The sequence below is a fragment of the Mustelus asterias genome, chromosome 6 (genome assembly GCF_964213995.1).
Source record: "Mustelus asterias chromosome 6, sMusAst1.hap1.1, whole genome shotgun sequence".
NCBI classification, from domain to species: domain Eukaryota; kingdom Metazoa; phylum Chordata; class Chondrichthyes; order Carcharhiniformes; family Triakidae; genus Mustelus; species Mustelus asterias.
In genome coordinates this window covers 147042075-147054324 of record NC_135806.1, presented here as the reverse complement: position 1 = coordinate 147054324, position 12250 = coordinate 147042075, and the positions used below count along the sequence as shown (strand labels likewise).

Sequence of the window (12250 nt, the reverse complement as noted above, 5' to 3'; positions counted from 1 at the left end):
GTTGGAACTGTTGATTGATGAGTTGAGCACCATATCCCGTTTTTACGAGGGTGTCTTTCAGCGTCTGTAGATGCCTGTTGCGTTCCTCCTAATCTGAGTAGGTTCTGTGTATACACCACCATCCCCCATGACGGCGGCATTGCTTCAACAGCCTCAGTACTCGACACCACCAACTCCAGGTGCAATTCTACAATTCATTGGCTTCATCCTGGACCACAATGTCTTCACCTTCAACAATCAGTTTTTCATCCAGACACATGGAACAGCCATGGGGACCAAATTCGCACCTCAATATGCCAACATCTTCATGCACAGGTTCGAACAAGACCTCTTCACCACACAGGACCTTCAACCGATGCAATACACTAGATACATCGATGACATTTTTTTCCTTTGGACTCATGGTGAGCAATCACTGAAACAACTCTATGATGACATCAACAAGTTCCATCTCACCGTCAGACTCACCATGGACTACTCTCTAGAATCAGTTGCATTCTTGGACACATGCATCTCCATTAAGGACGGTCACCTCAGCACCTCACTGTACCGCAAGCCCATGGATAACCTCACGATGCTCCACTTCTCCAGCTCCCACCCTAAACACGTTAAAGAAGCCATCCCCTACTGACAAGCTCTCCGTATACACAAGATCTACTCAGATGAGGATGAACGCAACAGAAGCCTACAGACGCTGAAAGACGCCCTCGTAAGAACAGGATATGGTGCTCGACTCATCGATCAACAGTTCCGACGTGTCACAGTGGAAAACCGCACCGAGCTCCTCAGAAGACAAACACAGGACATGGTGGACAGAGTACCCTTCATTGTCCAGTACTTCCTCGGAGCAAAGAAACTACGACATCTTCCTCGGAGCCTTCAACATGTCATCGATGAAGACGAACTTCTCACCAAGGCCATCACCACACCCCCACTACTTGCCTTCTAACAACCAGGCAACTTCAAACAGACCATTGTGAACAGCAAACTACCCAACCTTCAGGAGAACAGTGACCACGACACCACACAACCCTGCCACAGCAACCTCTGCAAGACCTGTTGGACCATCGACATGAATACCACCGTCACACGTGAGAACACTACCCACCATACTCTTGCAACTCGGTCAACGTTGTCTACCTGATATGCTATAGGAAGGGACGTCCCGAGGCATGGTACATTGGCTAGACCATGCAGACGCTACAATAACAGATGAATGGACACCGTGCGACAATCGTCAGGCAGGAGTGTTCCCTTTCTGTCAGGGAACACTTCAGCCGTCAAGGACATTCAGCCTCCGATATTCAGGTAAGCGTTCTCCAAGGTGGCCTTCAAGACACACGACAATGCAGAATCGCTGAGCAGAAACTGATAGCCAAGTTCTGCACGCATGAGGACGGCCTCAACCGGGACCTTGGGTTCATGTCACACTATCTGTAACCCCCACCATTTGGCCTGGGCTTGCGAAATCCTACTGTCTTGTTTTGAGACAATTCACACATCTTTAACCTGTGATTATCCCTCTCTCCACTCACACTGTTTGTACCTGTAAAGACTCGTATTCCAACTATTCTTCACATCCCAATCAGTAATTATCTTGCAATTGTGTCTCTGTCTATATATGCCATGTTTGTGAACCTACCTCTCTACTCACCTGATGAAGGAGCAGCGCTCTGAAAGCTCGTAATTCCAAATAAACCTGCTGGACTTTAACATGGTGTCGTGAGACTGCTTACTGTGCCCACCCAGTCCAACACCGGCAACTCCGTATCTCACTTCATTAATAGCCATGACCTCAGGTCTCACTGTCTCTTGTTCACTTTTTCAGACCTCCCCTTGTCTTGTAAAAGACCAACACAGAACCTTTTCCTTCATTTACTACATTCCCAAGGTAAGTACTTTGTAGAAACTGAACTCCATTGAGCTGGCTCGAGTGAAAAAACAACTCAGCAATGGACTGTTGTCTCTTTAGTGAAGAGGATTCAGGAGAATGAGGCAAGGAGTAAATGTTGAATGAAGATGGAGTTTAGTGCCAGTGCCTTACCTGGAGGAGGTCCCGAGGGCAGTTACCAGAGCTTGTACCAGTCCACCAATGAAAACAAAGGGATTCTTGTGTGTGATGGAGAAATAGAGGAGGGGCAGCACGATGAGAGCGTGAATGAGCAGACCCACAATGACTGTGATTGTGTACATCCCCAGCTGTCCTCCTACCACAGTCATATCCTCCATCTCAACAATCTTACCCGCAATAAGGAACAGAATACCAATCGGAGCATACCTGCAAACAGAGAGATAGAGAGACGGAGAAAGATTGAGAATGAACAACTGAGACTGAAGGAGGGCAAAGGAGCAGGTTTCAGTTGGAGAATGTTGTGATAATAGTGATCATAAAATAATCATAGCAGTGTAGGAGACTTAGGATGATCTTACAGATGTCTATAAAATAATGAGGGGCATAGATCAGCGAGATAGTCAACATCTTTTCCCAAAGATAGGGGAATCTAAAACTAGAGGGCATAGGTTTAAGGTGAGAGGGGAGAGATACAAAAGGGTCCAGAGTCGTCTATATGGACTTTAGTAAAGCGTTTGACAAAGTACCTCATGGTAGGTTGGTGCAAAAGGTTGGATTTCATGGGATAAAGGGTGAGGTGGCTAGATGGGTGGAGAATTGGCTTGGTCACAGAACGTAGTCATGATGTGGAGATGCCGGCGTTGGACTGGGGTAAGCACATCACGGGCATTCAGCCTTGGATCTTCAGGTAAGCGTTCTCCAAGGCGGCCTTCACGACACACGACAGCGCAGAGTCGCTGAGCAGAAACTGATAGCCAAGTTCCGCACACATGAGGACGGCCTAAACCGGGACGTTGGGTTTATGTCACATTATCAGTAACCCCCACAGCTCGCCCCTGGTCTTGCAGAATCTCACCAGCTGTTCTGTCTGGAGACAATACACATCTCTTTAACCTGTGTTTAATGTTCCCTCCAACCACATTATCTGTACCTTTTAAGACCTGGCTGGCTGTAGAGATTTGCATTCTAATCAGTATTCTGTAACTTGATTTCTGTGTCTGTGCACTGTTGGAGAACAGAGACCACTCCATCTGACGAAGGAGCAGCAAGCTCCGAAAGCTTATGGTATTTGCTACCAAATAAACCTGTTGGACTTTAACCTGGTGTTGTGAGACTTCTTACTTGGACAAGGATGAGTGCTGTCCTACGGGCAGGGTGCTAAATTGGGGGAAGGCTGACTATAGCCAGATTAGGCAGGAATTGGTGGATGTTGATTGGGAGAGGATGTTCGAGGGTAAGTCCGCGTCTGGCATGTGGGAGTCTTTTAAGGAACTATTGATAAGGCTGCAGGATAGGCATGTGCCTGTAAAAAGGAAAGATAGGAAAGGTAGGATTCGAGAGCCGTGGATAACCAGGGAAATTGAGGATCTGATTAAAATGAAAAGGGAGGCGTACGTTAAGTCCAGGCAACTGAAAACAGATGGAGCTCTGGAGGAATACAGAGGGAGTAGGAAAGAACTCAAACGGGGAATTAGAAGGGCAAAAAGAGGTCACGAGATGTTCTTGGCAGGCAGGATTAAGGAGAATCCTAAGGCATTCTATTCATATGTTAGGAACAAAAGAGTTGTCAGGGAGAAAATCGGACCTCTCAGGGACAAAGGAGGGGAATTATGCTTAGAACCCAAGGGAATAGGGGAGATCCTAAATGAATACTTTGCATCGGTATTCACGAAGGAGAGTGTCTCGGAGGGAGGTGTTGACCCGTTAGAGAAAATCTCCATTACAAGAGAGGAAGTGTTAGGTTTTTTAGGGAACATTAAAACTGACAAAGCCCCAGGACCTGATGGCATCTATCCTCGACTGCTCAGGGAGACGAGAGATGAAATTGCTGGGCCTCTGACGGAAATCTTTGTCGCTTCTTTGGACACGGGTGAGGTCCCTGAGGATTGGAGGATAGCGAATGTGGTCCCGTTGTTTAAGAAGGGTAGCAGGGATAACCCAGGAAATTATAGGCCAGTGAGCTTGACGTCCGTGGTAGGGAAGTTGTTGGAGAGGATTCTTAGAGACAGGATGTATGTGCATTTAGAACGGAACAATCTCATTAGTGACAGACAGCATGGTTTAGTAAGAGGGAGGTCGTGCCTTACAAATTTAGAACATAGAACATAGAACATAGAAAGCCACAGCACAAACAGGCCCTTCGGCCCACAAGTTGCGCTGATCATATCCCTACCTCTAGGCCTATCTATAGCCCTCAATCCCATTTGGTGGAGTTTTTTGAGGAAGTGACAAAAACGGTTGATGAAGGAAGGGCCGTGGATGTCATCTATATGGATTTCAGTAAGGCATTTGACAAAGTCCCACATGGCAGGTTGGTTAAGAAGGTTAAGGCTCATGGAATACAAGGAGAAGTGGCTAGATGGGTGGAGAACTGGCTTGGCCATAGGAGACAGAGGGTAGTGGTCGAAGGGTCTTTTTCCGGCTGGAGGTCTGTGACCAGTGGTGTTCCGCAGGGCTCTGTACTGGGACCTCTGCTATTTGTGATATATATAAATGATTTGGAAGAAGGTGTAACTGGTGTAATCAGCAAGTTTGCGGATGACACGAAGATGGCTGGAATTGCGGATAGAGAAGAGCATTGTCGGGCAATGCAGCAGGATATAGATAGGCTGGAAAATTGTGCGGAGAGGTGGCAGATGGAGTTTAATCTGGATAAATGCGAAGTGATGCATTTTGGAAGAAATAATGTAGGGAGGAGTTATACAATAAATGGCAGAGTCATCAGGAGCATAGAAACACAGAGGGACCTGGGTGTGCAAGTCCACAAATCCTTGAAGGTGGCAACACAGGTGGAGAAGGTGGTGAAGAAGGCATATGGTATGCTTGCCTTTATAGGACGGGGTATAGAGTATAAAAGCTGGAGTCTGATGATGCAGCTGTATAGAACGCTGGTTAGGCCACATTTGGAGTACTGCGTCCAGTTCTGGTCGCCGCACTACCAGAAGGACGTGGAGGCGTTAGAGAGAGTGCAGAGAAGGTTTACCAGGATGTTGCCTGGTATGGAGGGTCTTAGCTATGAGGAGAGATTGGGTAGACTGGGGTTGTTCTCCTTGGAAAGACGGAGAATGAGGGGAGATCTAATAGAGGGATACAAGATTATGAAGGGTATAGATAGGGTGAACAGTGGGAAGCTTTTTCCCAGGTCGGAGGTGACGATCACGAGGGGTCTCGGGCTCAAGCTGAGAGGGGCGAAGTATAACTCAGACATCAGAGGGACGTTTTTTACACAGAGGGTGGTGGGGGCCTGGAATGCGCTGCCAAGTAGGGTGGTGGAGGCAGGCACGCTGACATCGTTTAAGACTTACCTGGATAGTCACATAGAACATAGAAAGCCACAGCACAAACAGGCCCTTCGGCCCACAAGTTGCGCTGATCATATCCCTACCTCTAGGCCTATCTATAGCCCTCAATCCCATTAAATCCCATGTACTCATCCAGAAGTCTCTTAAAAGACCCCAACGAGTTTGCCTCCACCACCACCGACGTCAGCCGATTCCACTCACCCACCACCCTCTGAGTGAAAAACTTACCCCTGACATCTCCTCTGTACCTACCCCCCAGCACCTTAAACCTGTGTCCTCTCGTAGCAACCATTTCAGCCCTTGGAAATAGCCTCTGAGAGTCTACCCTATCCAGACCTCTCAACATCTTGTAAACCTCTATCAGGTCACCTCTCATCCTTCGTCTCTCCAGGGAGAAGAGACCAAGCTCCCTCAACCTATCCTCATAAGGCATGCCCCCCAATCCAGGCAACATCCTTGTAAATCTCCTCTGCACCCTTTCAATGGCTTCAACATCTTTCCTGTAATGAGGTGACCAGAACTGCGCGCAGTACTCCAAGTGGGGTCTAACCAGGGTCCTATAAAGCTGCAGCATTATCTCCCGACTCCTGAACTCAATCCCTCGATTAATGAAGGCTAGTACGCCGTACGCCTTCTTAACCGCATCCTCCACCTGCGAGGCCGATTTAAGAGTCCTATGGACCCGGACCCCAAGGTCCTTCTGATCCTCTACACTGCTAAGAATGGTACCCTTCATATTATACTGCTGCTTCATCCCATTGGATCTGCCAAAATGGATCACTACACACTTATCCGGGTTGAAGTCCATCTGCCACTTCTCCGCCCAGTCTTGCATTCTATCTATGTCTCGCTGCAACTTCTGACATCCCTCCAAACTATCCACAACACCACCTACCTTGGTGTCGTCAGCAAACTTACCAACCCATCCTTCCACTTCCTCATGAGCAGCCTGGGAATGGAGGGATACAAACGATTGGTCTAGTTGGACCAAGGAGCGGCACAGGCTTGGAGGGCCGAAGGGCCTGTTTCCTGTGCTGTACTGTTCTTTGTTCTTTGTCACAGAAGACAGAGGGTGGTAGTGGAAGGGTCTTTTTCTGGCTGGAGGCCTGTGACTAGTGGTGTTCCGCAGGGCTCTGTATTGGGACCTCTGCTGTTTGTGATTTATATAAACGATCTGGAAGAAGGTGTAACTGGGGTGATCAGTAAGTTTGCAGACGACACGAAACTGGCTGGACTTGCAGATAGTGAGGAACATTGTCAGAGGCTACAGAAGGATATAGATAGGCTGGAAATTTTGGCAAAGAAATGGCAGTTGGAGTTCAAGCCAGATAAATGCGAAGTGATGCATTTTGGTAGAGCTAATGCAGGGGGGAGCTATACGATAAATGGCAGAACCATAAAGGGTTAACCATATCTCTCATTGATATCAGCTCTCTTCCAGTTGGAATTTTCACCCTCTCTTTCTGTAATTGTATTAGAGTCACAGAGGTTTACAGCACAGCCCTTCGGCCCAACTTGTCCATGCTGCCCAGTTTTTACCACTAAGCGAGTCCCAATTGCCCGCAGTTGACCCATATCCCTCTATACCCATCTTACCCATGTAACTGTCCAAACGCTTTTTAAAAAACAAAATTGTACCCGCCTCTACTACTACCTCTGGCAGCTTGTTCCAGACACTCACCCCTCAAAGAACAAACAAAGAACAATACAGCACAGGAACAGGCCCTTCGGCCCTCCAAGCCCGTGCCGCTCCCTGGTCCAAACTAGACCATTCTTTTGTATCCCTCCATTCCCACTCCGTTCATATGGCTATCTAGATAAGTCTTAAACGTTCCCAGTGTGTCCGCCTCCACCACCTTGCCTGGCAGCGCATTCCAGGCCCCCACCACCCTCTGTGTAAAATATGTCCTTCTGATATCTGTGTTAAACCTCCCCTCCTTCACCTTGAACCTATGACCCCTCGTGAACGTCACCACCGACCTGGGGAAAAGCTTCCCACCATTCATCCTATCTTTGCCTTTCATAATTTTATACACCTCTATTAAGTCTCCCCTCATCCTCCGTCTTTCCAGGGAGAACAACCCCAGTTTACCCAATCTCTCCTCATAACTAAGCCCCTCCATACAAAGAACAAAGAACAGTACAGCACAGGAAACAGGCCCTTCGGCCCTCCAAGCCTGTGCCGCTCCTTGGTCCAACTAGACCAATCGTTTGTATCCCTCCATTCCCAGGTTGCTCATGTGACTATCCAGGTAAGTCTTAAACGATGTCAGCGTGCCTGCCTCCACCACCCTACTTGGCAGCGCATTCCAGGCCCCCACCACCCTCTGTGTAAAAAACGTCCCTCTGATGTCTGAGTTATACTTCGCCCCTCTCAGCTTGAGCCCGTGACCCCTCGTGATCGTCACCTCCGACCTGGGAAAAAGCTTCCCACTGTTCACCCTATCTATACCCTTCATAATCTTGTATACCTCTATTAGATCTCCCCTCATTCTCCGTCTTTCCAAGGAGAACAACCCCAGTCTACCCAATCTCTCCTCATAGCTAAGACCCTCCATACCAGGCAACATCCTGGTAAACCTTCTCTGCACTCTCTCCAATGCCTCCATGTCCTTCTGGTAGTGCGGCGACCAGAACTGGACGCAGTACTCCAAATGTGGCCTAACCAGCGTTCTATACAGCTGCATCATCAGACTCCAGCTTTTATACTCTATACCCCGTCCTACAAAGGCAAGCATACCATATGCCTTCTTCACCACCTTCTCCACCTGTGTTGCCACCTTCAAGGATTTGTGGACTTGCACACCTCGGTCCCTCTGTGTTTCTATACTCCTGATGACTCTGCCATTTATTGTATAACTCCTCCCTACATTATTTCTTCCAAAATGCATCACTTCGCATTTATCCGGATTAAATTCCATCTGCCACCTCTCCGCCCAATTTTCCAGCCTATCTATATCCTGCTGTATTGCCCGACAATGCTCTTCGCTATCCGCAATTCCAGCCATCTTCGTGTCATCCGCAAACTTGCTGATTACACCAGTTACACCTTCTTCCAAATCATTTATATATATCACAAATAGCAGAGGTCCCAGTACAGAGCCCTGCGGAACACCACTGGTCACAGACCTCCAGCCGGAAAAAGACCCTTCGACCACTACCCTCTGTCTCCTATGGCCAAGCCAGTTCTCCACCCATCGAGCCACTTCTCCTTGTATCCCATGAGCCTTAACCTTCTTAACCAACCTGCCATGTGGGACTTTGTCAAATGCCTTACTGAAATCCATATAGACGACATCCACGGCCCTTCCTTCATCAACCGTTTTTGTCACTTCCTCAAAAAACTCCACCAAATTTGTAAGGCACGACCTCCCTCTTACAAAACCATGCTGTCTGTCACTAATGAGATTGTTCCGTTCTAAATGCACATACATCCTGTCTCTAAGAATCCTCTCCAACAACTTCCCTACCACGGACGTCAAGCTCACCGGCCTATAATTTCCTGGGTTATCCCTGCAACCCTTCTTAAACAACGGGACCACATTCGCTGTCCTCCAATCCTCAGGGACCTCACCCGTGTCCAAAGAAGCGACAAAGATTTCCGTCAGAGGCCCAGCAATTTCATCTCTCGTCTCCCTGAGCAGTCGAGGATAGATGCCATCAGGCCCTGGGGCTTTGTCAGTTTTAATGTTTTAACCAGGCAACATCCTGGTAAACCTCCTCTGCACTCTCTCCAAAGCCTCCACGTCCTTCTGGTAGTGTGGCGACCAGAACTGGACGCAGTATTCCAAATGCGGCCGAACCAACGTTCTATACATCTGCAACATCATCAGACCCCAACTTTTATACTCTATGCCCCGTCCTATAAAGGCAAGCATGCCATATGCCTTCTTCACCACCTTCTCCACCTGTGTTGCCACCTTCACGGATTTGTGGACTTGCACACCTCGGTCCCTCTGTGTTTCTATACTCCTGATGACTCTGCCATTTATTGTATAACTCCTCCCTACATTATTTCTTCCAAAATGCATCACTTCGCATTTATCCGGATTAAATTCCATCTGCCACCTCTCCGCCCAATTTTCCAGCCTATCTATATCCTGCTGTATTGCCCGACAATGCTCTTCGCTATCCGCAATTCCAGCCATCTTCGTGTCATCCGCAAACTTGCTGATTACACCAGTTACACCTTCTTCCAAATCATTTATATATATCACAAATAGCAGAGGTCCCAGTACAGAGCCCTGCGGAACACCACTGGTCACAGACCTCCAGCCGGAAAAAGACCCTTCGACCACTACCCTCTGTCTCCTATGGCCAAGCCAGTTCTCCACCCATCGAGCCACTTCTCCTTGTATCCCATGAGCCTTAACCTTCTTAACCAACCTGCCATGTGGGACTTTGTCAAATGCCTTACTGAAATCCATATAGACGACATCCACGGCCCTTCCTTCATCAACCGTTTTTGTCACTTCCTCAAAAAACTCCACCAAATTTGTAAGGCACGACCTCCCTCTTACAAAACCATGCTGTCTGTCACTAATGAGATTGTTCCGTTCTAAATGCACATACATCCTGTCTCTAAGAATCCTCTCCAACAACTTCCCTACCACGGACGTCAAGCTCACCGGCCTATAATTTCCTGGGTTATCCCTGCAACCCTTCTTAAACAACGGGACCACATTCGCTGTCCTCCAATCCTCAGGGACCTCACCCGTGTCCAAAGAAGCGACAAAGATTTCCGTCAGAGGCCCAGCAATTTCATCTCTCGTCTCCCTGAGCAGTCGAGGATAGATGCCATCAGGCCCTGGGGCTTTGTCAGTTTTAATGTTTTAACCAGGCAACATCCTGGTAAACCTCCTCTGCACTCTCTCCAAAGCCTCCACGTCCTTCTGGTAGTGTGGCGACCAGAACTGGACGCAGTATTCCAAATGCGGCCGAACCAACGTTCTATACATCTGCAACATCATCAGACCCCAACTTTTATACTCTATGCCCCGTCCTATAAAGGCAAGCATGCCATATGCCTTCTTCACCACCTTCTCCACCTGTGTTGCCACCTTCACGGATTTGTGGACTTGCACACCTCGGTCCCTCTGTGTTTCTATACTCCTGATGACTCTGCCATTTATTGTATAACTCCTCCCTACATTATTTCTTCCAAAATGCATCACTTCGCATTTATCCGGATTAAATTCCATCTGCCACCTCTCCGCCCAATTTTCCAGCCTATCTATATCCTGCTGTATTGCCCGACAATGCTCTTCGCTATCCGCAATTCCAGCCATCTTCGTGTCATCCGCAAACTTGCTGATTACACCAGTTACACCTTCTTCCAAATCATTTATATATATCACAAATAGCAGAGGTCCCAGTACAGAGCCCTGCGGAACACCACTGGTCACAGACCTCCAGCCGGAAAAAGACCCTTCGACCACTACCCTCTGTCTCCTATGGCCAAGCCAGTTCTCCACCCATCGAGCCACTTCTCCTTGTATCCCATGAGCCTTAACCTTCTTAACCAACCTGCCATGTGGGACTTTGTCAAATGCCTTACTGAAATCCATATAGACGACATCCACGGCCCTTCCTTCATCAACCGTTTTTGTCACTTCCTCAAAAAACTCCACCAAATTTGTAAGGCACGACCTCCCTCTCACAAAACCATGCTGTCTGTCACTAATGAGATTGTTCCGTTCTAAATGCACATACATCCTGTCTCTAAGAATCCTCTCCAACAACTTCCCTACCACGGACGTCAAGCTCACCGGCCTATAATTTCCTGGGTTATCCCTGCAACCCTTCTTAAACAACGGGACCACATTCGCTGTCCTCCAATCCTCAGGGACCTCACCCGTGTCCAAAGAAGCGACAAAGATTTCCGTCAGAGGCCCAGCAATTTCATCTCTCGTCTCCCTGAGCAGTCGAGGATAGATGCCATCAGGCCCTGGGGCTTTGTCAGTTTTAATGTTTTAACCAGGCAACATCCTGGTAAACCTCCTCTGCACTCTCTCCAAAGCCTCCACGTCCTTCTGGTAGTGTGGCGACCAGAACTGGACGCAGTATTCCAAATGCGGCCGAACCAACGTTCTATACATCTGCAACATCATCAGACCCCAACTTTTATACTCTATGCCCCGTCCTATAAAGGCAAGCATGCCATATGCCTTCTTCACCACCTTCTCCACCTGTGACGTCACCTTCAAGGATCTGTGGACTTGCACACCCAGGTCCCTCTGCGTATCTAGCTAGGGCTAGGCCCAGTGCCCAAAATGCCACCAGCTGTCAATACCGCCGCCCGCCCCCCCCTTCCTCCATACCCGCCATGTCCTTTTTGTGTCTCCGTAGGACAAGATAGCCCACAACAGGAGGGAGAGACAGAAGACAGGCGGAGGCATGCCCGAGAAACGTGCCTCACCCTTTTTAAGGAGCGGGTGCTTGAAACCGCAGTGGAGGCCCCTGAGTGAGATGTGACAGAATGCAAGGTCAGAATGCCCTGAGGAAGTGAGAGTCCAGTGCATCTTTATCCTCATAACCAATCTCAAGTGAGTCTATCATTTTTCTTACCCATGATATTCCCAAAAGCTGATCTCATGTCCATTCTCTTCCAGGATCTCCATCAGATGTGGCTGGGCCATCTGGGGTCATACCGCCCCCCCACTTCCCGTACAGCCCATCAGAGCACCCCGTTCACCAGCACCATCCTCCAGTGCAGAGGCACTCACCCCAGTTTGATATGGTAGCAGACAGGCTTCTGGGGCACTTTCTGGTGCTTCTGAACATTGGTTGGAGGTAGGAACTTCCAAGTGAGCCGGCATTCAGAGCCCTGCTGTCTTCCAGGGAACAGCTGCCCTCAAACCAGATACCAGGCCTCTGG

The 12250-nt window shown here is 48.5% G+C and overlaps 1 protein-coding gene across 1 annotated transcript in view; it reads right to left on the bottom strand.

Moving 5' to 3' along the window:
- The window catches only part of LOC144494700 (excitatory amino acid transporter 1-like), a 107621-nt gene extending 95610 nt beyond the window's left edge, over nucleotides 1-12011 (bottom strand). Inside the window, exons 1-3 of the mRNA XM_078213900.1 lie at nucleotides 11941-12011; nucleotides 11694-11832; nucleotides 2045-2331 (exon numbers count right to left, since the gene is read on the bottom strand). Coding sequence (XP_078070026.1) covers nucleotides 2045-2331; nucleotides 11694-11832; nucleotides 11941-12011 — 497 coding nt within the window. The remainder of the gene's footprint in view (nucleotides 1-2044; nucleotides 2332-11693; nucleotides 11833-11940) is intronic.
- Nucleotides 12012-12250: the final 239 nt, after the last annotated feature.